We start from the raw sequence: 26292 nt of genomic DNA on the forward strand, positions 1-26292 counted from the left end.
CCTGGGGATGTTTGGCAATGTCTGGAGAAAGTCTTTCTTGGTATAGTGAGTTTGCTGGTAGCATCTAGTGAGTAGAGGGATGCTGCTAACATCCCATAGTGTACAGGACACCCGACAGCCCCCTTAACGAAGCAAGATACAGGCAAAACATCAATGGTGTCAAAGTTGAGGAAACCTGCTCCTGATACTACACACCCATCTGCCTAGAAGCCCTGGAAACCTGAACATTCCCATGTCTCCTTAATAGCATATTATTTCCTATATGTCTCTGATAATTCCAAAAACCGCCCCAACTAGGAAACCCATCAAAGCATGACTCTTGGTAAGCCAGATGACAGTAGTTGGAAAAAGCACAGGTCGGCCCTTCCAAATGATCGTACTGAGTCCCCTCCATACATGCTTGAGTCTCCACACCTTCCTGTCCCTGCTGGCTCACCACAAAAACTGTAGGGCAGGCGAGTCCCAGCAGCTCACAAAAGTGAGATGTGCATCCTGGAGCAGATGCTTGCACCATGAGAGAGTGGACCCTGTGGCCAGTTCTCTCCAAACTATTTCTCTCACTCTCCATAGATCCTTTTGGTTTCCCAGGCAACTAAATGTGTTCCTGAGAAATACATGCATGCAAGATTTTTAAGAGGAAAATAAAACAAACAACCACTTTCATTTGGGGTATAGAGTGTGCTTCAGCCTGACTGGTGTTTGTGATGGTTTGGGTTGGGTGGGGTTGGGTGAGGTTCTGGTGGGTTTGTTCATGGCTACTTTCCAGGATGTAGGGGTTGCATGATGCTTCCTTTAGGGCAGTGTATATGGAATGCCTGCCTTGAGCCAGGCTTGTCCCAGGTGCTAGGAGCTTGGTGATAAGCACCTGTATCCCCTTGCCTCCTGGAGGTGACTGAGGTGAACAGACCCTGGCGCTCTGCTAGAGATAGACCGGGATTTAGGGTGGGGTAGGGCAGCTAAAGCAGCTGCAGGAGAAGGAGAAACGGGAATGCCTTCCTAAGTCACATGATGGCCGAGCTGAGCCTGGAGAAGTTGGAGTTAACCCGACACAGGAGCGAGCAACACGGGAAGCCATAGCAAAGGGAGTTAAACCCCAGCACTGAACTCCTGTGTGATACTTGCAACACTACAAGCAGGGCTGCCTTGGGGGGGGGGGGGTAGGGAGGCTCCAGGGACTGCAGGGGCCCCCCCGGAGGATGCAGCTTCGTCAGGGAGGCGAGCGGAGCCACGTGTGGGCGGAGGAGGGTCCCAGGTCACTTAGGCTGCGACGAAAACAGAATTTACTTGCACGTATGAAGACACATTCAGACCCATAACACTGTGTCACACAATGAAATCGGTTGATTTTTCGGTTTTTACTGACCGCCCAGAGAACAGTCACGGTGGTCCTGAATGTTTTCTGGTCCCTCCGCTGGCGCACATCTGCTCTGCCTATATTCTCTCTCCCTCAGGGAGGCCGCAGACCCCTTGGCGGGTAGTTGCCAGATTACAAACCCGGAGCCCAGCACAATGGAAAAAGACATGGAAAGAAACAAAAAGCACTTTTCCGCTGTTGGTGTTGGGGGCAGGGACTGTGTTAGGTGACTTCCTTCCTGCGTCCCTTCAGCCCCACGGCCCAGCCCCCTCCATGGCCTCATCTTCCAGGACTGGCACCGGTGTGGCCTGGTTTCTGTGTCGTGTGCAGGCCCCGGGTGCTGGTCACCTCTGAGCTCCAAGATGAGATCCTGTGCAGTCACCACTTCCTGAGAGAATCCCGGCCTTCTCTGCAGAGGTATCAACAGTAATGACACCTACCTAAGCAACCCTCCTAAAAGTCAGGAAGTGTTGAAAGGAATAACTCTTTTGACGATATTTTAAACTTTCTTTTCTGTTCCTGATAATGTTGGAGATTATCCCCAGGAAGACACCTGGACTTTGTGTTGCTGTTCAAGACGCTCTAGAGAAATTGGTCTTGAGCTTGCCACCGGGTCGGTGCTGGGTGTGTGTGTGTAGTGGACTCTGGCGAATGCAAAGTGAGTTGTCTTTTTAGCGGGCCGGGGTGAAGCAGAATCCAGTGGTATGACAGCGATGTTTGCAGCCGATGTTAGGGGCTGATACATCATCATTTTTATTTAACTAATGTTTATTTACTTTTGTTATTTTTTCATAGACACTAATCTTAGAGACCTAGGAGATGGGGATGTCACTCAGGGAGACGCCCGAATATGTTCAGTGCGGAATGACAAATTCCATGGAGCTACCCTGACTGATGATGTGTGAATACTTTTCAAACAAAACAAAAGATAGTTAACTATTATTTGTGGTCTCGTCAAAGTAGCTATTCTATAAACTTGGGCCAGACACATATGTTGAGCAGCGTATCAGTTAGCTAGGGCTGCGCAACAAAGCACCGCTAGCCGGGTGGATTGAATAATGTATATTTCTTGTCTCCTGGTTCTGGAGGCTAGATGATTTTGGCAGGTTTCTTCTGAGTCTGTGAGGGAGACTGTTCCATGTGTGCCCCAGCATCTGGTGGTCTCCCGGAAATCTGGGGCTTTCCTTGGCTTGTAGAAGCACCACCTCATCTCTGCCTTCATCTTCACATGGGAATCTGTGTGTATCTCCAATTTCTCCTTTGTATTAGGGACACCAGTTATGTTGGATTAGAGACCTACCCTGCTGCAGTATGATCTCCCCTTAATTTATAACATCTGCAATTTCCGAACAAGTCCACATTCTGAAGCTGTGGTACCCAAAACTTCAACATATGAATGGGGGATCGGCACAGTTCCACCTATAAGTAGCAGCATCCCTGTATTCACCCCCATTCCACACCAAGTAAACCATCAACTGCTTTTCACCATAGGATGAGGTGAGCCACTAAATCTCTCTGGTTAAAACCAGCAAGGATGGCAGGCCCCAGTCTCTGACTAAAGAGAAGAAAGAAAACACTCATCAAGAAAAAGGAAGGGGAGAGGAGGAGAAGGAAGGTGTCGTGAGGTGCACGGGGACCCCCAACACAAATCCCTAGAACGTGTGAATGTGACCTTATTTGGAAAAAAAAAAAAAGCCTTTGTAGATGTCACTGAGTTAAGGATTTTGAGATAAGTTCCTCCTACATTAGCCCCCTGGGCCCTACATCCAAAGATAAGCATCCTTTTAAGAGACAGAGCAGACACACAGAGAAGATGGAGGCAGACACTGGAGTGGTGCAGCCCCAAGCCAGGAAAGGCCACAAGCCACCAGAAGCTTGAGGAGGCAGGAAGGATTCTCTCTGAGAGCCGTCAGGGGGGTGCGGCCCTGCTGACACCTTGATTTCAGACTTCTGTCCTCAAAACTGTGGGAAAATTAATTTCTGATTTCTAAAACCACCCCCATTTGTGGTGATTTGTTAAAGCAGAAATTAATGGAAAAGGAAAAAAAAACAAGCAAGCACGAGGAAGCCCGGGTGTCACTGATGGTGGCCGAGGTGGGCACCACCCTGAAGTCCCCAAACCTCTGCAACTGTGCTCTGGCTTGACTTCCTAGAGGAAGAGCAGAACCACCAGAGGATTCTGTGCCCCTTCCTTGAACATCACTATTTATTCCAGTCCCCACCCATCACTCAGCTCCTGTGCCTGACCTTTGCAATCCGTCACTGGAAGGAAAGGAGTTGCTGTGAGAACTCTGTCGTTTAATGGAATTGTGTTAGGCCAAACAACCACCACTGATCTTCATGCTTTTCGGCAAGGTAACAGCCCATACATGCTTAGAAGCATACTGGAAGTTTCTAAGGACTTGAAAATAGGGTAGCAGAGACTGCTCATAGCGGATTACAAAATGTACGTAGAAAGCATTTCTATAATAGGAAGACACCTCGTTTGTGCTTGATGCTTGGTTTAGATTTGCATGGTTTGTATTGTTTTGGTTTTATTTGGTGGTGCTAACCATGATCCTTAATAATAATACTGAAACTCTTTGTAGACCAGTGTGTAGGCTCTTGGGTAATCCTCTTGGATCATGCCGAAGTAGGCTCATCAGGATGCTGGGGCAGGAAGCTGCAGTGTCTTCATGTCTCCATTTGAGAAGGTGACACTATCAAGAAGTCATTCCTACCAAGTGAATGGACCCACGTTAGCAAACCTCACTGCAGTGAGAGCAGACAGCTAGGAGAATCATCACCATATTTCCTGCCAGGCAGATGCTGCTGTCGAAGGTACAACCTGCAAGAAGATGCAGGGAGGGAGCCTGCCAACCTGTTGCTCTCAAACAGGCAGGACAGCCTCTCTCTCCCCTGCCTGCGCTCCATAGCGCATGAGACGATTAGGCAGTTATAGTTTCCAAAAACTGTGTGACAGTTTAGACAAGAAAACTCAAACACCAGCCACTTTGCTGGGCTTTAGGTCAACTGACCTGCCTCAACTCTGGCTGTGATAGTTTCCTACTTGTTTAAACGGTTGTACAATCTCTTCCATTTGTCACATCTTTCTCCTTTGCAACAAATGAAATCCCATGACAATAAAGAAATTACCAAAGGACTATCTAGCTTTTTTTTCTTTTCCTAGGATTTTGCAACATTAAATGTTGCTTGTTATAAATATGTCATCAGCTGGGTTCAGATCTAATATTAAGTTATTTTGATTGAGTGAGAGTCAGAAACAAAATTTGGTCCATTTTTGGTTTTCTAGGCTCATTTTTTGCTTCTGTCTTTATATACATTTTTTTTCTTTTTAAATTCTTTATCTTCATATCTCATTCCCATTTATCATGTTGTAAATAATCCATATAATTATAATAGTTATTGTATTTTTTTAGTATAGCACAAACACACTCATTGAAGTTTTAAATTCATCGAAATATAAATCCTTTAAGATTTAGTAGTACACACACAAACCATAAGCCTATAATATAAACATGGGTGTTCTGAACACATTAGAAATGCCAACGATCCATATATGAAATGTTCACCGTGGTTAATTAATTAAAGGAAAACAGGTAATATTATGTTGCCCAAGATATTTTTAGAATTAATCAGAGAAATGTTTTCACTACCCAGGGAATTTAGAGAAATAGCTAAAACACATTATTTTTATTAAAACAATTTGTCAGTATATTTGGGTTCTGATGTTCTTTCTGTTGAACTTGGAATTATGTGTAAAATAAAAATACAAAAGATGCTACATTTCTTTACTCTGAAAAAAAAAAAAAAAAAAACCACGGGCAGAAACTAGAAATTAGGCTCTGACCTAGACATCAAGTTTTGTAAATTAATACTATTAAAAATCAGTCTCAGGACAAATGAGAAGTTTTCTTAAAGAAAAGAAATGTTCTTTTGTTAGTAAAGACTGCTCTGAATTTTCGTCTCTAGTAAAGAACATTGTCTCCTAAGCATAAGGGAGACAGGAATTTTATAAGATCTGGAACATGTTCAGACCTGGGCATATAATTTAGGGCCCATGATGTGTGTTAAAGCGATAGATTGATTGATGAGTCAGACAGCCTCAAGCTGCTTTGAGTTACTTGTCATCTGAGTCTTATTTCAGCTACAAAGGTAGATCATCTAAGCAAAGTCAGACCCTGGGGAACCTGTCACCCAAAGCCAGATAAGATCCATTGGCATCCAAACTTCAGCTCAGTAATTTAAATTGGAATTTGAATTGCCTAGTGGAAATCAGTACTTGGCTTGGCTGGTTGGTACTAGGAAGAAAAGCAACTTGGGAAACAAAATTAAGTGAATTTCAATCAATGAACCTCCTCTATTTGAGAACCTATACTGGGAATTCCTCCAGAAGCAGCATCTTGGTTAACAGAGAAGGTGAACAGTAGTCAAAGAATTCTATATCCTTGTTCTGTGACATTTATCTCTCTGGTTTATGAAGTACTCTGTGAACAAAGTATGGATGTTGGTGGGGCGGGGCATGAAATCAGAACAAGACAGTTGCAGTTAGGAATAAGGTGTATTTAGGACAAGCCGCTCCTATCAGCCATTACTTAAAATACACTACTGTGCATTGTCTCTGGCCATCTCTTTTATGTAATCAGAGCAATTCTTTCAGTTCTGATTTTATCAACATTAAATCAAGTTGTTATGAAACTGGGATTTCTTTGGTGCTGAAGATCTGTGGATACTCAGTGATAAGTAAGCAGAGTAACACCAAGAGCAATGTTGGTCACCGTATTTGGCAGAGCCAACCTGGGGGCATCCCTCAGAAACCCAGTTCTCCGAGAAGGGAATGGGTGGCATGCACAAAATTATTTCCTTATTCAGATACATTTGGGAAACTCTCTGTTAAACTAAGTTCACCCTAGTGGCTTTATTTTGTCTAACAGGATTGGCAGAGACTTTACTTTGCTAATATACATTGAAAATCTCTGAGTTGAATGTCAAGCACAGCATTTCCCACAAAACGCTACAGAGAAACCCTTTCTAGAACACAGCATCCTGTAGCACTAGTATTCCTGGGATCTGTCATAGAGGACGTTAATAGCAGCAGGATGGGTGTGAAGCCAATTCTTGTCCATCCAAGCACTATTGTTACATCTTCTTACATTGTATAGTCAAACGTAAATTGTTTAGTGATATGTCAGTAAACATGTTATTAGATATCACTCAGTCCTCCATTTATATTATTGCTGGAAAGATCAGTTACATATGTAAGCTAACGAGACACAACTCCAATGAATGTCATAGAATGACTGACTGAATAAATGAGTTTCAGGGCAGGTGTCATACAGGTGGTGAAGATTATACCTCTGTATGCATGTGTGGTAGGTATAGCATAACATGGAGATGTTGAATCCCTATGTTGTGCATCTGAAACTCATGTAATGTGTATCAACTATACTCCAGTTTTAAAACATTTTTAAGAAGAAGGATTATATCTGTGGAAAGAGCTCAGACGCAGGAGGGAGGAGGGCCGGTCTGAGAGGGGAGCTTTTAGCCAGGAAACTCACAGAGAGGTACCAAAGCCAGAAGACAGCTCTGCAGCTTTACACACATTGTCTAACCTCTTGGGACTGCCTTCGTCTTCTATGTAAACTGGAAGTGCACCTGCCTTTGTTATACCCCCAGGGAGATGCAAAACAGAAATTGAAAGAGTAGATGTGATTTTTCTTAAGAAAGTTAAGCTACTTTATAATGTAATCTGTGAGCAGTAGTATGTGAAGAAAACCTGTAGCTGATTCTCTCTCTTTAGGACCTTCATTCATTTTTATTTTGGCTGAGGGGTCAATGAATTTGAGAAGGCAAGAACAAGGGAATGCAGTGTTGTAATTTGTCATTACCTGCATTCATCAGTGTATTACTGTTATCTAATGTGCTAGTGTCAGGTAGGAGGACTACTGTCTTCATTTTCTGTTCCTAAAAACAAATTTTGCTTATGAAAATGTGATCTCATCTTGTCTCTCACTCTATTGTCTTCTAAAATTTTCATCCTAGGAGAATTCTTGGGTCTTTGTTGGATAACAATCTTGACCTAAAAATAAAAAGGCCTCCAGAGTATCTCCCCTGAGGCTAGGATCAGTGAGTTTAAAGTTTTCACCTTTACCTTTTTCTGCTAAAATTAGACAGTGAATTGAGATAAACTTTTTTTTAGCTATCATACTGAATATTTAATCAAATCACTTAAATCCTGTTATAATGTGTCAAATCAGTTACTTGATTCATTTTCAATATTTCTCAAAAACCAGTTTCTTTCTAGTTCAAAAGATGCTTCAGCAAACTTCCTGTTAATTAACTGCCATTTTTATTTTTAGAGCAATTCTTATACAAATTAAATATGCTTATCTTAGCCACCTCCTTGTCCATATTTCTACTCATTACCTTACTTCTCAAGAAGTATAAGAATTTCTCAAAATCTAATTCAGTGAAATCCTCTGGATAAGGTCCCAAGGTACTAAAAAGTACAATTCCTTTTGTCTTCCAAACAGATGGAATAGGTTATTTATTTGGAGGTAATAATTCTTAAGAGAACTGCACACCATACACTATGACCTATAAAATTCTACTTTGTTTAATATTATTTCCATTCGGAGGGTTGAGTTATCATTTGAATCATTTTCCCAGACCAGTTGCTTACCAATTCTGGCATATGAAATAGGTCCTTATATGTGTTGTAAGTCTGTGCTTGTTTCTTAAAATCATAGTTATTAGAAAAAAGAAGAAGGAATTTTTGCATTTCTTCCAGAATTTGTCTCAGCCTCTGCCCACAGCAACCACTGATTGCTTGGCCCTAGCTGATCCCATTTTACGATGACTTTTTTTCTCTCTCTCTTCCTCTATTTGGATAAATCTTTAATCAATTAAAGCAACTGGCAGATCCATAAAACAAGGTTCATTATGGTTCACATTTTAGAAACATCAATACATCTCATTAAATATTTATTCCAACCTAGAAGGAGCAAAGGGACAGAGGTGGAAATGAGAAGGTCCCATTCTGGGAAAAAGGGACTGACATGATCAGACCAGAGGGCTGATGTTGCACAACTATTTTCCAGTCTGTGAAAGGAAAATGTAGGAGCAGAAGCATCAAGAGGAATGAATTTTTACGTACAAAATGTTACAAGGCATCCAGACTTAATAAGAACCAGCTTTCCACATTTAGAATAAAAAGGTACAATTTTACCATGGTTTATAAGGTTATGGCTGGTCATTTCAAGCTCGACAGTGGTGTTCTCACAAGATAATCATATCATCTGACGCATGTTGGTATTGGCATGTCAGAGAGAAGTTGATTCGGCAAGTAGGCAACTGATAGCAAATGACTCAGAGTCATTATTTGGGACTAGGATGAGAAGGGCCATCCTGTATTTCTTTTTCTTTTCTCTCTCTCTCTCTCTTTTTGTTTCCCCGGGTTGATTTTTTTATTTTGTCCTGTTCTCCCGATTCTCTGCTGTGACAAGCACACAGCAAGTGCAGGGTCATGGTGGAGGCAGATTGAGTTACCCATGCACCTTCACGGTGCCTCCTGATCCAGAAGCTCTGCTCCTAAGATGCAGGTGTTACTCAGCTGTTTTCTTATTTGTGACCATCTGTTTGATGATTTACTTTATTTGACCATTTGTACAGACATGGGTGTAGCAAGCAGTGTGGATTCATTCACAAAGACATCTTTACACGTTTATCCAAACTAGACCTATATGATAATAAATCTTGAGAGTTAACTTTTGTTTTGTTTTACAGCACCTGGGTTTGTAATCTTGGTCACTTCATATAGCAGAAAATTTTTTATTCCCTTTCCTCTCAGCTACTGGGATCAGTAACCCAAGACTGTCAGAGTCACTTTTGCCAGTCTTCACCTCCACAACTATAACTCAGAATATTCTGTCTCTCTGAGCTATAACTTCTCAATGCTCTGGCCATGCTGCCTGTGGATGGGGTTCCTTAAGCCATACAGCACAAGACAAGCCTGAGACGATGTTGTAGACTTTAATTCCGCCTACAAAATGCACGTTTTTTTTTAATGGGCTTGTCATACCTAATTAAATTATATTTGCCTTTAAATGTGACATCTATGGCATGGTTATGGGTACAGATCTGATTTTTTTCATTTATGTTCTACTAGAAAGGAGGACAGATTCTAGTTCAATCTGTGAAAACCTAGGGTCAAAGAAAGTAAATGGATTAGTCAAGGCATTTTTCTTATATTATTTCACCACAGTTTTAAGTTGTATAGACAAGACCAATCAACATTTGTAGTTATGTTTACAGAATTATTAACCTTCTGTTAGTAACTGTAAATTATGTTTACAGGATTTATAACTTTCACAGATAATTTATTATCTTACTATTTTAAGAATTTATAATGTATTTTTCTGAATTCTGAAGGATTAATTAGAATAAGATTTCATTTAAAGAATGTTTCATCTAGTTTTTATAAGCATAATCTGTTAAATCAAGCATTTGGGACAGAGGAAGTAGAGAGAAGGAAGCTTTTGTAACATGCCCAATTCAAAATAGAACATTAATCGCAATTAAATTTGTTTCATTTAGCCTAAGTAATTAATCCTCATTCTCTTGATCTTGAGTGTTACAGTTAGCAGTATTTCAAAGTGAATGAGTTCTGGAAATCCTGATTGAATCTCTTAGCAGTGTGAGAGTTACCCCTCCATGGTGATGATATCACCTCTACAGGGTACCTGTAGCCTATTTATTTATTGTATCAAATGTTAAGGTACCTGTTGGAGTTCTTTAATCAGTATTTTGATGTTTCTTCCAACAGACCCAATTACATATCTGTAGCTCTGTCAGGGGTCTCTGGGCAAGCATGAGAGAAAATCACAACACCTCTCTTGATGATAAGGCTGAATGACTCTGATTACTCATCACAATCAGTAATAATAAAATTGAGATGAGTTTAGTTTTTATAAGGAGTTGGTGACTAGCATGAAGGGAAGTATCCATGATGGACAGTAAGGGTACTGAAGATTTCCAGGATCTCATTATCTATCCCTTAAAGATTATATTAGGATTACCACCAACTAAAAATCTCTTTTTTTTATTTTTAATTTTTATTTAAATTCAGTTATCCAACATACAGTACATTACTTTCAGATGCAGCATTCAGTAATTCATCAGTTATGTATAATACGCAGTGCTCATCACATCATGTGCCGTCCTTAATGCCCATCAGCCAGTTATCCCATCCCCCACCTCCCCTCCTGGGACCCTTAATTTGTTTCCCAGAGTTAAGAGTCTCTTCTGGTTTCTTTTCCTCTCTTATTTTTACCCATTCAGTTTACTCTTCTTCCCTTATGATCCCTTGCAATATTTCCTATATTCCACATATGAGTGAGGCCATATGATTATTGTCTTTCTCTGATTGACTTAGTTAGCTCAGCATAATACCCTCCAGTTTGATCAATGTTGATGTAAATGGTAAATCTTCATCCTTTCGGATGGCTGAGTAATATTCCATTTTGAAAAGTCTCTTTTAACCTAGAAATGGACTCTTTCCTTCCAAAAGCCTGTTGACTATTAATGTTCCATTCTTTAACATAAAAGCAAACATGCTTTTAACCAAAATGGAAAATTCATGAGTGCTGGGGCATAATCATATTACTTGCCATGATTAAGTGGAGGTGGAGTTTCCCTCATTTTCATTTGCCAGGTCTTTTTGTATTGGAAGCTTGATAAATAGGCCATCTCTCACACCAGTATTAAACTGAATGAAAACATGCAGAATGCCAATTCTAGCATCTTTATTGCATGAGGTGAGGAAGAAAACTCTATGTTATTACCCAGCAACAGTCTGGGAAAGCCCTAAGATGGTTTTAGATGTAAAAGACATTTTTAAAAGATTTATTAGTTTGACTGTGGGTTGTAGATATGGGGAAGGCAGTTTCAAAAAAGAGTTCTCAGGGGATGCAAGATATAAGTCCTTAGTGTGTAAATACAAGAAATAACTGCAGCTTGGTTAAGAACTTTCCCATGTGAACAATCGTTCACATTTTTTCAAGAGCCAAGCAATACTATCTTTAACGTTTCACCTCTTGGTCTATAAGCCACATAAACCACAGTTTTAAAATATAGGGGGGGGTTGTATGTTTTCTCCTCTTTTATAATAAACTATTTATATCAGATACCCTTATAGTTACACAGTGACAGATTCTTATGATACATTAGCTCCAAAAATTCCCTAAAGAGAAAGAAAAGGTGCTAGCCACATTCCAGAAGGAGCTATGGCTATTTACAGAGCATTGTAAAAAGACTAATAATCTCCCTTTTGCAAAGGGGACAAAGCCCTTTTCACTTTTACCTACAGACATACAATCACCTGGAGATCATCACCTCACTTCGATAACTTCACCCACTGATCAAAAGTAATTTCAGACTGGGGAAAGGATTCTGACAAGCTGGCAAAGTAGGAAGCACCAGGTGTCTAGTTCTTCACATTCCCAGAGTGTATCTGATGTATTTTGTAACTCTGGAGTCTAATGAAGGCCTGCAACTTTCAAGGGAAAGCTTGGAGGGTAAATAGTGATCAATTTTAGTCAATTTTAGCTCTTAGCACAGTAGCAGCTGCCCATCCCTCACCTAGATCAACTTGGCTGGCAGCTATATATGTGTTCCTGAGCAGTTTGCATGCAGCTGATGGGAACCAGGGTGGGCAGCAAGGACCCTGTCCTCTAAACATCAGGGATCTGCATTATGATCACTGCTACTTCTGATCACAGAGGTGCAGACACAGAGGTAGACAGCCATTTTTTTTGCACACCTCTCATTGCTGCAAGCCCCTTCCCCTCTGGCTGAGGTGACTTCCTGGGGATTTAGAGTTGGCTCCCTTCCTTCTTCTTTGGTTCCTTTTTCTCCCCTTTTGGGAACCAGACTTTAAAAACTAGGACATTCAAAAGCAAATGCATATGCAAAGGAAATTAACAGTCCCCCACATGCCCAGAAAAGGTACAAGTTCAGAAAAGATCTGAGAGGACCTTAAATTTGTACCTCAGGTTGATCCTCTGCACAGAGACAGCCTATAACAAATAAAAATAGAACAAAAACAAGCAGCAAACCCGGGGAAGGGGAAGAATCCGATTTCCAGTATTACATGAGTAGATTAGATTCTATTCCAGTTTCTACATTTACACACACACACACACACATACACAATCATAAAGCATACAAAGAAACAGAAGTGTGGTTCATTCAAAGGAAGAAATTAAAACAACAAAACTGTCTGAGAAGACCAGATGGCAGACCTACTAGACAAAAACTTTAGAACAACTATCTTAAAGATGTTCAAAGAATTAAGAGGTGATGTGAAGAAAGGCAAGCATATGATGAATGAATTAAGTGGAAATATCATTAAAGGATAGAAAACCTAAAAGGAATTAAAATAAGAAATTCTAGAGTTGAAAATGACAATCACTGAAATGAAAAATTCACTGGAGGGATCCAAAGGCAGATTTGAGTAGGCAGTAGAACCCATGAACTTGAAGACAGGATAGCTGAATTCATCAAGACCTAGGGACAGAGAGAAAAAAAATTGAAGAAAAGTGAACAGAGTCTGAGAGATCTGTGAGTCACCATCAGGCAGACCAACATGCACAGTGTGGAAGTCCCAGAGGGAAAGGAGAGAAAGGGTCAGAGAGATTATTTGAAGAAATAATGCCTGAATGCTTTCCAAATTTGATGAAAGATGTGAATCTAAACATCCAAGAAACTCAACCAGCTCTGAGTAGGATAAACTGAAAGGACCCACACTGAGATACATAATCAAACTGTCCAAAGGTGCCATGGGGCACCTGGGTGGCTCAGTGGTTGAGTGTCTGCCTTTGGCCCAGGTTGTGGTCCTGGGTTTCTGGGACCAAGTCCCACATCAGGCTCCCTGTGGGAGCCTGATCCTCCCTCTGTGTGTGTCTCTATCTCTCTCTCTCTCTGTGTCTCTCATGAATAAATAAATAAAATCTTTAAAAAAAAAAAAAAATTTTTAACTGTCCAAAGGCAAGGACAGAGAGAATCTTGAAAATAGCAAAAGAGAAAATGACTCATTACTCCTCAAAAAAGGTTATAAGCAGATTTCTCATCAGATACTTTGGAGATTGAAGCTGTATTTTCAAAGTGCTGAAAGAAAAAAAAAAAACTTGCCAATCTGGAATCCTGTATTCCAAAATGCAGAAGAAAGAAAGATATTCCCAGGTAAATAAAAGCCCAGGGAGTTTATCCTAGAACTTCCCTGCAACCAAAGGTAGTCCTACAGTTTGGAATAAAGTAAGTAGAACTATATGAAGAAATTTAGATCTCAGTAATGGTAAATACATGGGTAATTATAAAAGCTAGTATTATTGTCACTGGCAGTTTGTAAATCTTGTTTTCTATGTTTTCTACATGATTCAAGAGACTGATACATTAAAAAAAACAATTATTTTGTTTTTAGACATATGACATTTACAAAGATGGAATTTTGTGACATCCATAACTGAAAAGGGTGGGGATGGAGCTATAAATAAAGCAGAGTTTTTATGTTATTGAAGTAAAATGGTATAAATTTAAATTAGAATTTTATAACTTTAGGATATTAAATGTAATCCCCATGGTAACCATAGCAAAAATAGTTACAGAATATATATGAAAGCAAATGAGAAGAAAATTAAAACATTTCACTACAAAAAAATCAAATAAACACAAAAGAGACAGGAATGCAGGAAATGAGGGTCCAAAAAACACTACAAGGTGGGCATCTGGGTAGCTCAGTCAGTTAAGTGTCTGCCTTCAGCTCAGGTCATGATCTCAGTGTTGTGGGATGGAGCCCCATGTCAGGCTCTCTGCTCAGTGGGGAGTCTGCTTCTCCCTCTCGCTCTGCCCTGCTCATGAGTGCTCTCTTTCTCTCTCTCAAGTAAATAAAACAATCTTTTTTAAAAAAAAAAAAAAGAACTACAAAACAAGTAGAAAACTAAGACAAGTAACCCCTCTTTATCAGTGATTTTTTAAAAATACAAATTGATTACACTCTCCAGTCAAAAAACAAAGAATGGATTAAAAAACATGATCGGGGCACTGGGTGGCTCAGTGATTGATTGTCTGCCTTTGGCTTGGGTCGTGATCCTGGGATCCTGGGATCAAGTCCCACATTGGGCTCCCCATAGGGAGCCAGTTTCTCCCTCTGCCTATGTCTCTGCCTCTCTCTGTGTGTCTCTCATAAGTAAATAAATAAAATCTTTTTTAAAAATTAAAAACGCGATCCAACTATATGCCATCTACAAGAGACTCACTCTAGATCCAGATATTACGGGTGAGAGACAGTCTGCATTGTGTGAATACAGATCTTGATCCTTGGATTCCCCATAAGAAGATTTATGTGGGCATCTGTGCTCAGAATAAAGATAGCCAGAAGGAAAGTAGCAAGCACAAAGCAATTTATTAAAATGGAAGTTCACTCTCAAAGTGGGAGAGCTGGACAAGTTCTATGAGATGGAAATGGCCTGTAGGTTGTTTTGGGATTGGATGTTATTGAGTCTCTCTGAGCTGTGACGTATAGTGGAGTAGGCTCCAATGGAAGCTATTTCAATCCTTTGGGAAACTCCTCCCACAGGTTGGGAGGATAAGTTTTTGACACTATAAGGTCTGTACATGTCATGGCACCCTTCTCCATGGGTCAGGGCTGTTTCCCACAATGCGAATGCATTACAATGAGTTTAGGAGTTACCCTGTGGCAGAAGTGGAAGAGGAGAGCATATGATCTGCACCTGTGGCTCTTTGGTCCATCAGCTCCGAGGTCTTGGAAGGCACAAAGTCAGGATGTTGTGCCCTCAGGCTTCAAAAGAGTAGCTTATTTATCACTGTCCTTGCCTCCAGGTTTTGTCTCTATCATTCCCCTTCAAGGACTTAGGACTCTGCCTTGGGGTGTTCCTTCCACCGCTCTACTTAACTCAAAGACAGAAACAAATGGAAAGTGAAAGCATAGTTGCACACCAGTGTTCACAGCAGCATTATTCACAATTGTTAAAATGAGGGAGCAACTCAAGTGGCTACCAACAAATGAATGGAGAAGCAAAAAGGGCTAGGCATATGCATGAGTGGAATATTATTCAGCCTTGAAAAGAAAGTTTGATATATGCTACAATATGGATGAAGCTCAAGGATGTTATACTAAGTAAAATATGTCAGTCACATAAAGATATATACTATATGATTCCACTTATACGAGATACTTAGAGTAGTCAAAATCTTAATGATAGAAAGTATAATGTTCATTGATAGGAGGATGGGAGGATAGGTAGTAATAGTTTAATGATATAGAGTTTCAATTTTGCAAGATAAAACAATTCTGGAGATGGATGGTGGTGATAGTTGCACAATACAAATTTACTTAATATCACCGAATTGCATACTTAAAAGTGGATAAGATGGTACATTTTAGGATATGTGTATTATATCACAGTAAAAAAAAAAAAAAAATTGAGGGCAGCCCAGGTGGCTCAGCGGTTTAGCGCCGCCTTTAGCCCAGGGTGTGATCCTGGAGACCCGGGATCGAGTCCCATGTCAGGCTCCCTACGTGGAGCCTGCTTCTCCCTCTGCCTCTGTCTGTGTCTGTGTGCCTCTGTCTCTCTCTCTCTCTCTCTCTCTCTCTCTCTCTCTGTCTCTCATGAATAAATAAATAAAATATTTTTAAAAATTGAAACAGAAAGTGTAAATTTAGAGCATCTCAGCAAAAACTCACAGGCCAACTTTAGAAACTCCAGAAACAAAGAAGCCAAAGAGCTTAGACCTCAGAGACAAAGCAGCCATGATGTTTCTGACCCAACACTGCTCTCCATTTTAGCCTTTTTAAAAATTATCTTTTCTCTAAAGTTGATTTGAGAGATTTAAGCTTACGAAGACCTTTGAGTCATCACAAAGACCAGCTATACAGAGGACTCCATCTCGTGATCAAAAAGAGATACATAATCAGAAGGGACTCAAGTGACGGCTCTGTCGTCTGCTACCTTACAGAGCACAGGTGGTCAGACCACAAACCACTACTCAATATTGCTACCACCAGTGGGGAAACTAAGTGGTGGCACACAAATCAATTCCAGAAATAGGCTTAGTCCTGAGACAGAAATAGAAACAGAGTCATAAGCAAGCAAGCAAATAACACAGAAGCTGAAGAAGTCAATGAGAGCAGAGCCCTGTTGCACCATCCTGAAATTTCCACCAGCCCTTGTCTGCATCAGAGCTCTGCTAAAAGTGTCCTTCTTGGGCAGCACAGTTGGTTGGGTCTCCTGAGGTCATCTGCACCTTCATGGACCCAACACTTTAAACAGAAGACTTCAGAAAGGAGATTAGAAAGAGAAAATAATTTTAATTCGCAATTTTCTAGAGGTTCTGAACTTAGAACACAGGCTCAACCAAGGGTAGCAGAGTAAGGTTACAGTTAGTCTATCATTGAATCATTGGTGGAAACATGGTGTATTGTTCACACAATTACAGTAACTCCACTAGTCATCCCATACCAGTACTGCCTATCAAAAATAAAGTTATTTTCATCAGAAGCTAAGTAACATAGAAGAAAGGACCCAAGTATTCATTTCTACTGGGAACTTGAACAAAACAGAGTCATCTGTTTGTTGGCAGTGGTGCTAATGGCAGCAGAGTTGTTGTTTTGTTTCAATCTGAGGGAGCAACATGTTTTTCTTTTTTAACATGTGATTCTGTGACAGTGGACGATGGGGAGCATATTTCTTTCAAATGGAGGCAGGCTGAGGCATTTGCTCTGCTTTCACAAATCTAGGTGTCTTTTGAACCTAATGAGCATCTTCTTTCCTTGATGGGATTTGGCTGTGCTATTCTCCCATATAAAACTAACTAACTTTGCATGGCTTTTTTTTTTTTTTTGTGTGGGTGAAGAAATACAATAGAAATCCAACTTGTCCATAATCATTGAACTCTAAAATTCACTTGATTGTCACTACTCACCTCATTGCCCCATCTGGAGACTCCTGAATCCTCTTTCCTCCATCACCCCCAATGCTTCACTTGTCAGTTCCATCTTAGAGTTCTCCATCGTTGACTGCCATCCTGTCCCTGACCCAGGTCACAAGTCCTCTTTTTTGTCCTGAAAATTACAGTTGCTTGTTAACAAGCATGAATCATTCTATGACTTTCAGTGTGTACCATACCATTCACTTATTTTTAATCCAATTAAATCCAGAGAAAGGGGGAGTGGTTCAGTCTGCAGTGGGTGCTGGTGCCACTGGCCTTTCTATGGACCTCAGCAGTTCATCCTAAGACAGGAAGCTCTTCTGTCTCCTGCCAGACTCAATCCCAAGGTTAGGCCTGTCTGCTTATGATCTTCTTTGCACCCACACAGCATCCCAACATACCACAGGGGTGCCACTGGGCTCCAGGTGCTCTTAATGTCCTGAGGCCCCAGCAGAACATTCCTCCTCCATGTTCCTAAAGAGATGGCATCCATCTGGGGGGCCAGCCACTCTCCTCCTTAGCCCAAGAAGAATCTCGCCTCTGTTTCTCTCTGAAATCAAACCAAACCAAAACCAAAACCAATTTGATCCCCTTCATGGTGTTAGGCTGTGATAATTGCAGTTTGACTCACCTTGCAACTTTTTCTCATCACCACTGTGGCACAAAAAGGGAATTCATTCCTAAAAAGGATTAACTCCTTTCACCTCTGAAGAAATCTCAGACCTTAGAGACCCAAAAGCTTGAATGGGGTGGGGGTGGGGGTGGGAGGAGGGGGTGTCAAGATCCCTCTTATTGGTAGCAAGAATGGCTTTTTCACTCTTTCTGTTGTTTAGAAACATGGGGAACAAAGGAAATATGTGACATAGAACAATTATGGGCACAAGCCACCTTGAGTTGCGGTGCTTACAATTTCAGTAGAAGTTCAGAGACAGATTTATTGTCAAGAAAAAGAATGAGTGTTTCTCCAACCTTTAGTGTTTCTATTCCAAAACCTTTCTTCTTCTTCTTCTTCTTCTTCTTCTTCTTCTTCTTCTTCTTCTTCTTCTTCTTCTTCTTTTTGAGAGAAAGAGAGAGGGCATGTGATGGAGGGGGGGCAGAGGGAGAGGGAGAGAGAGAATCTTAAGCAGACTCCATGCCTCCTGTGGAGCCCGATGTGGAGCTGGATCTCATGGCCTGAGCTGAAATCAGGAGTCAGACACTTAAAAGACTGAGTCACTCAGGTGCCCCCGAAACTTTCCTTCTGGAGGCTCCAGAATTCTCTTTGTGAAATACCAGGTTGATCTTGGGGCTCCCCTGACCTAAAGAACAAATCCTGAATGTTCACTTCCTATATCAGGCCTTCCCTGGCAAGCCCAGTGCAACCTAATGTCTTCTTTCCTGGACTTGTTATTAGCCTCACAAGGTCACTTGTGGCTGTAATTATTGTGTTCCTAGATTTTTTTTTCCCACCCAGTTAGCCTCAAGGTTTATGAACACAAGGAAAAAAGCTATTCTTGCTACCCAAATTTTACATGAAGATAGGGTCCCAGTTCCAGTATGAGAAGACAGCTTTTCTCAGCAGCAGAATGGAAGGCTAAAACAATCGTATGCCCTTAAAAGAATTAACAAACTTCATCCAGACGTCTTCTCTATGGAATAATTTTACTTGATTTTTTTCTCCACATGGATGGTCAAAAATATAAATTAAAATGTATCCTTCCAAATAGGTTAATAAATAGACTAAATGAAAAATCTCCACTTGTCCAGTAAAATGTCAGCGAACCCTACTGGAAATAATTAGAAATAAAATCATGCCAAAGGGTTTCCTTGACAAGTTGTGGTTGGTTATATATGGTAGTGACTCCTGTCATTTTATACACTGTGGAGTCAATGAAAAACAACAGTGTTTGTACAGCAGCCCTGGGGCAAGTCAGAGAGGCTGTGCTGGGGTGGGGGTGGGGAGCTGTCCATGCTCCCTGAATGTGACGGGGACATCTTGTATTTCATTCAGGACTCAGGGATTCAGAAACCATGTAGGATGAATCCACACCTTCGAATTTATCTGATAGAATTTTTTAAATGTCAGTAACAACAAAAACTGAAAAATACTGCAGCTGAAATGTCCAAGGTCACAAACCAGTCCTCCATACTCAGTCAGGAGTGTGAATGCCCCTGGATGCACAATGATTGAAATAGTTGTGTTTCCTTCCTCTATCACTTCCCTTAGGAAGAAAAAATTTTAGGACCCCATCCATCCATCTTCTCACATCTGTGTAACTCAGGTTGGGCTTAAAATGGTCTGTGCAGGTTAATGAACCAATGACTTGCGTGCCAGCATGCTGAGCTCAGCAAAAGTAGACTCTTAGCCAGAGCTGAGTGTGATTTAATGATAAATAGATACAGCGAGTTGCTCCGAGGACTGCCCATGCACAAAGGATCTTCTCCAAACTATTTTAAGTATTGTCTTTAGAAAAAAAATAGACTACATTTGGAGGTTTTCAGGCAAATCATTTTTGTCAGATACTTCTCAGCTATCAAGTGAACAAAGACACCTTCCTATTTCAGTAATTTAGACATTAGCATTTTTTTTTGTTCAAGCTAAAATAAGCCACCTAAATATAGGATAAGAGCAGATACCAAAATTACAAGGTCTATGTTTTATTTATTAATGCCAAGAATGGAGATATCGCTACCTTCAACCATGACTTTCCTTTCCTTACCCCTGGGCACCGCACACCAGAAGATTAAATAGCCCAAGAGTCTATATTTTAGAGACATGTGTGGAGGCAAAGTATTTCAAATGGCTTTCAGGAGCTAGCTAAGCAGTCTGATTGGGGGAGGGGAGACAAGGAAGGGGTTTAGCTTTGGACAAATACCAATGCCATCTGAAAAACTTTAAGAATCAGCCAACTTTGCTATAGGCATTCATTTACTTAGTTTCAGAAGTAAATTAATGGAACAGAATTGGAAGCTGCAGGTGGGATTAATTTATGTCTTGCGGGGTTATTGGTAATGCCCAAAATGCTTTGTAAACTAAAAGTACTCCATAAAGATGCCATTATAAGTACCTTTATCATTGGGAGTAGCAAGATTAATAATGGCGAAGCAAGTCAAGGAAGCAAAGTTGGATTTTATTTTCCTTGTTTTTCACGCAAGGAGGATGTGTCAAATTAGTAAGTGTTATATGGTAGAGCCATACAATATATCCCATCAGAGAGACAGGTGGATCATTGAGCTAGCCTAGTTCAAAGGACACCTAGCTATATATTACTTGTAAAGCCTCTCTCCCTTGCTTGAAATGTTTCTCTTTGTTTTAAAAGGGCCAGAACTCAGAAGTTATGTATATGATAATGATCTCCACATATTTGTGGTTTGATCCTTGTTAAATAGTTCAGATCCCAACATGGTTCCTATCAAGGTATTTTTGAAGTTCTGTCAGAATTACCAAATGTTTTCTTAGCTTCTGTGACTGTTGAGCAGGGACCCACTGACAGCTGACACCTACTGAGTTCCTGCATCCTCCGTGATCCTCGTGTGTGACATGTTTTCCACACATTTACCCATTTCATCTTTGCAACAGCCTTGTGACATAGGTACCATTATTGTTCTTGATTTACAGGTTTTAAAAAGCTGAGGCTCACAGGCATGAACTAACTTGCCCAGAAATTCCATCCCACATCTAACATGAAGGTTTGCACACTCACCACGAAGAAAACCTGTTCTCTGTGTGTGTTCACAGTGACCCAACAGCAGAGAATATGTGATGGGAAATGGACAATATTGCATTAATGTGGCCTCTTGTGTTCTCTTTTTCTCCCCTGTCCCTACCTTCCTCTTTACCTCTTCATCCATTTTGGCCTCATTTCAACTCTTTGCTTGACTTTTTTTCCCGAAGGCAAATATGCCATGCGAGACCTCGTCCACAGGCTTCCAGGTGGCAACAACAGCAACAATGCAGCAAGTAAAGCCATGTCGGATGACACGGTGACAGCCGTCTGCTGCACTCTGCATGAAGTGATCACTAAGAACATGGAGAACGCCAAGGCCTTACGGGATGCCGGTGGCATTGAGAAGTTGGTTGGCATCTCCAAAAGCAAAGGAGATAAGTAAGTCGGACAATGACTTCGTATCATGGTAGAAATGGTGCTGGTAGAACTGGTTCTAAGTGTGCCCAACATCCATTGGTTATGGGTAACACTATTGAATGTCACTGAAAAGCATTTGTCTCTTAAAATCAAGAGAAGAGAAATAACAAATGGCTTTCAGTCTTCCTACCCCATGATGAAAGCTGATCTTCCTGATAATTTCAATATGATTAATAACTCATGACTTGGTGACTACTATGATATGGTAAGATAGACTTGACAATCCAGCATGCACACACTAGTGTATTCCTTCGACACAGAATAAACAGCCAGCTTAACCTGAGTGTATGAAGGTGTTTTGTGGCTTCTCTTCCTTTGTGATTGCAGGTCCAAGTGTGGATGACAGATCCACATCCTTCTGCCCTTTGCCTCTTCAGCTGTGCATAGAGAGTCATGCAGGGAGAGTAGAGGAGCAAATGGAATGGGGGAATCAGAGAAAACTCAGTGCTGACCCACCAGCCTCTCACGTTAACTCTACAATTTGACAAATTATTTAATTCAACAAGTCACAAGTCACTGTGCCTATGCTTTCCAGTCTAAAACAGGAAGAGGCTGTCATAATACCCTAGAAGAAGTGATAATCAAGTCTTAAAGGATGAATAGAAATTTTCCAGGCAGAGAGGATGATGGTGAGGAAGGACTTTTATGCAAGTGGAATAAAGAAAGATAAGGCCTTGTGTCCAAGCAACTGCACTGCCAAGAATGGAAATGTCCCCAGTTTGATTTAAGAATCAATGGTATCTTACTGCATGTAACCAAAACATATCTTTAGCAGCCAGAGCGTCTTTATATCAGCAAGCTGTCAATATTACAGAAGCATTCACAGACCTTAATTAAATTTTGCCTCCTGGAAATCCCTCAATGTAATCAATGAGATTAAGAGGGTAAACCTTTTGTTATCAGAGGTCTACTTCTTGACTTTTCATTCCCTGTCTCCCCCATTTCTTTACATCTAAATGCCAAATAATTTTTCTTCCATTGTTAAAGGCAGTGAGGGATATACTTTGGGACTTTTTGGAAATTCATTATTTTATTTGATTCAAGATATTACCATTGTATTATAAAAGAAGTCTCAGGTTTCTATTTAAGCACCCTGAGACTTCCAAATAGGTTCAATCAACAATTTAGTATTGAGATACTAAATTTATTAGTATTTGAATACTTTTCTAGTATCAAGTAGAGAAGCACCATTGGACTCATGTAATAATGGTGCAAGATAGATGGTTGGTTTGAATTATACCTTATCATATTAGACTTAAGATAAATTTCTGTTCTACATGGTTTTCTTTTTCATATACCTTCAGTAGAACTTTGGAATCTCTAATTGGAATGCTTACCTGTTTTGAGCATTAAGAGCTTAATATGTGAGAGCTTTTTTTAAGCAAATACACACACACAATGAAACTATTGTCCACAAACACTCTGATATATTTGTACATATTCATGAGACATTCAAAAATTATTCTCTTTGAATTATAAGACTAGAGAGTTTGAGGGGTGGTCTGGTCTTCCACCTGTGTAAGCATCAGTAAACATCACTTACATGGGCCTTCAAGAGAAGAGATGCTTTTATCAGTTTTATGGTCAAAGAAAATTACTTGGTGAAACTAATTTAAAAATCATTTGAGGAAACCATCCATGAAAGAGTATATATCCACATTGCCAATCTAGAAAATGCTCCTGTTGGGTCCTGTCCAATCTGGATTATCGTTAATGGGAAGTTTCTTTCACAATGGATGATCTCATAACTGCCCTTTTACTTGACTGGAAGTTTCTTTATAGAATAGTGATGTGTTTCATCTCATTGTTTCTTGATCTTTATTTTCCAGTTAATAGTGGAGATTTAAACCAGGTTTAATGAGAAGTGTTGCACTGGGTGGGGTGGGGCATCTTCCCTGTTTTCCTGCATATTTTGTCCATTCTTTCATGTGGCTTACCTCTTTTTTTAAAGATTTATGTATTATTTTAGAGAAAGAGAGAGAGTAGGGGGAGAAGCAGAGGGAGAGAATCCCAAGCAGACTCCACACTCAGCACGGAGCCCAACATGGGACTCAATCCCACAACCCTGAAATCATGACCTGAGCCAAAATCCAGAGTCAGCACTCAACAGGCTGCACCACCCAGGCTCCCCTTACCTCTTGCTTATATAATGACTAATTTGGGGATCAAAATCATGTTTGTATAACTTTAGATTTTCATTGCTGCTTCTCAACACCCTTAAAAAGAATCCAGAATTGCTCTGAATCTTAACACTAAACTCATTATTTCACTCAATTCTGTTACGACATGAGGCACTGAGATTCCCAAGGCCTTCTGGACACATTTCAACAAAAAAGAAATTCTGTATTGAAGAGAGAGTTTTTGAAATCGGGAATTAGTTAATAATTGAAAAAGGGAAGGATGGCAGTTTACTCTAGCTAATATATAAAATCTTTGCAAATCTGTCCTCCCTGAAATACCCTTAAAAAATTATTACCAGAAATAAGTTTAATTAAAACCTGATTTTTAAAATTTCAGATAGCATGATAAAACACAGGTGGAAAAATGTGCCTTTCTGTGAGTCTTCATTTTTATGCATTTATGTATTTCATTCCTAAATATACACAAATTTAAATATGCCAAGCAATTAACAAGTCAGACTGGTGAGTTGTCAATCACAGTGTGTTTGAACTGTACAACTCATTGTATCTTGCTAATACAACCACCAGGACTGGAGTTCCGAGGTCCTACAGATTGGAATAGCTATGCTGAACACCTGCAACAAATTGTACCAACTGACATCCTCGGTCACCCCTGATTCCACAACTTTGGTAAAGATCAGACATTGTGTAACCAATTGTGACTCTTACAGGAGTCTTATACTTACTACTTTCAAGTCTTGATAAATTATTCTTTTCACATCATTTTAAACACAGTTATGAAATTCTATCACGTTCTTTTCAAAAGCACATTTTTTTTCTGATTTTAACAATTATATAGGAAATAGTGTGTTGAGTATTTTGTCATAAGACAGAAAAGCTGTTAACAGTCTCAACTGTTACTTGTCAGTAAGAACTGTATGTTGTGGCTTAGGCTATAGTCACTTGTCACATTAGAAACAATTGTTCAAGTCCTTCAATTGATAGTTACAGCTTTTCAAGTAGAAGTTGCTATGGTACCAGTCCAAGTGATGGATCAAAATTAAAGTCTAAAAAGAGCAATGTTTCGTTGACCTTCACATGTTATTATGACACTGTAATATATTGGCGTTTTAATTGAGAGGTTAAAATCTGCTATGTATTACACATTCATAGTCTTTTTTTATTTTGTAATTAAGCAAGTAGTAGAAACAAAAAATTACAGTTTCCAAGGAGTTTTTGCATACTAAATATGTTTCAACCACCTTACCACTACCTGAATATTCCACCTATGATCATCAGAGTTGCTTGACTACTGCCATGGACAAATACCTAGATAACAATGATAAAATACAGGAAAACATAACACTTAACCTTTGTTCAGCATTGATTGTATAAGATTAACATGTACCTGTGGCTGCATCCATAAAAAGATCTAAAATTCTCTGTCTTTAAATCAAAGGAATTTAATATTGCATTTAGAGCATAACACTAGCATAAATTATTCAATCATTTAGGGATCATTAGTAAAGAAAAATACATGTGTTACTTAAATATAGTTGATCTTTCATAGAGAAAAAATGAGGAATTTATAAGAACTTTACTTTTTTTCGTTTAAAAATACATAATATAACACAGTATTTTCAAAGACAGAGTTGAATTCCATCTCAGCAATAAAAATAGCAAGAATGATTGTTACTGTTACCAGTAAGCAAATGGATGAAGGAACTTTAAACTTACTTGGTCTAAATTGCAAACTTGTAGACTCAGGAATGCAGCAGACATGTAATTGGCCATGTATTAACATCCCATAATTCCATTACAACATGCATGTCCTCACAACAATCCACTTACTCTGGCTCTCAAATCCAACCTCAACCTCATCCCATCTCACCATCTGCTCACTTTCTATTTCAGAAGCCATTTTATATCAGACATGTTTGGTCTCAATTCAGATTTTCTCTTCTGGGAGTCTTTGGGCCGCTATACCACTGGTCAGCTTCAGGAGTGGACTTCACTTTGGAGTTTTCATGAATGGTTATGTCCCGCCCGACTCCGGGAATCATCACACACATAGACCAGGAGTCAAGAATCTATGGCCCAGGGACCAAATCCCACCCATCTCCACCCTTTGTAAATAACATTTGATTGGAACACAGCCACATCCACTCGCTGATGTATTATTTATGATGCCTCTCATGCTACACACAGTTGCAGAGCTGAGTAGCTGTGATTGAGACCATATGGCCCCCCAAAGTAGAGACTGTTTATTATCTAACCCTTTAGAAAAAACCATGCAGCCCCTGAGACAACCACAGTGTCACTGAAACACTAGAGTTGTGTAGCCACTTGTAGAACCAGCCATTAGAATAAATAATCTACAGGTAATTAATAGTTTCCCTCACCACTGGCCAAAAATAACCTCCAAGAAATTGATCCAATCAAATCAACACTAATTTATTGACCTCATTTCTTTTGAGACACAGATTGGCACTGACCCAAAAGTCAAAATATTTAGCTATTGTTGCATAGCAATTTTAAAGCCATGACGCAAGAAAATGGTAGGAACCACAAGTCGGAAGATTTATGTGATTTTAGTTTCTCACTGTGGTCCACAGGAAAGAAATTTAATTGTATGCAGGGCTTTACTTATAGATACTTATGCATTTCTCTATACAAATGTAAGAGTATG

The 26292-nt window shown here is 39.9% G+C and overlaps 1 protein-coding gene and 1 long non-coding RNA gene across 22 annotated transcripts in view; one reads left to right on the forward strand and one right to left on the reverse strand.

Moving 5' to 3' along the window:
• The window catches only part of CTNND2 (catenin delta 2), a 913511-nt gene that overhangs the window by 843566 nt on the left and 43653 nt on the right, over positions 1-26292 (forward strand). For all 9 annotated transcript variants that reach the window (XM_038583305.1, XM_038583308.1, XM_038583306.1 and 6 more), the window contains one exon: positions 21234-21444. In XM_038583305.1, the coding sequence (XP_038439233.1) occupies positions 21234-21444 (211 nt within the window). The remainder of the gene's footprint in view (positions 1-21233; positions 21445-26292) is intronic.
• Positions 1-26292, reverse strand: part of LOC102154640 — a 57610-nt gene that overhangs the window by 29171 nt on the left and 2147 nt on the right. For 11 of the 13 annotated variants that reach the window (XR_005383651.1, XR_005383652.1, XR_005383648.1 and 8 more), the window contains exons 3-4: positions 17761-17909; positions 17354-17492 (exon numbers count right to left, since the gene is read on the reverse strand). This is a non-coding gene — a long non-coding RNA (uncharacterized LOC102154640). Of the gene's footprint in view, positions 1-17353; positions 17493-17760; positions 17910-18328; positions 18413-26292 lie in introns of all 13 variants that reach the window. The other 2 variants (XR_005383645.1, XR_005383647.1) reach the window with 2 other exon arrangements.

This window comes from Canis lupus, chromosome 34 (genome assembly GCF_011100685.1).
Source record: "Canis lupus familiaris isolate Mischka breed German Shepherd chromosome 34, alternate assembly UU_Cfam_GSD_1.0, whole genome shotgun sequence".
Lineage (NCBI taxonomy): Eukaryota > Metazoa > Chordata > Mammalia > Carnivora > Canidae > Canis > Canis lupus.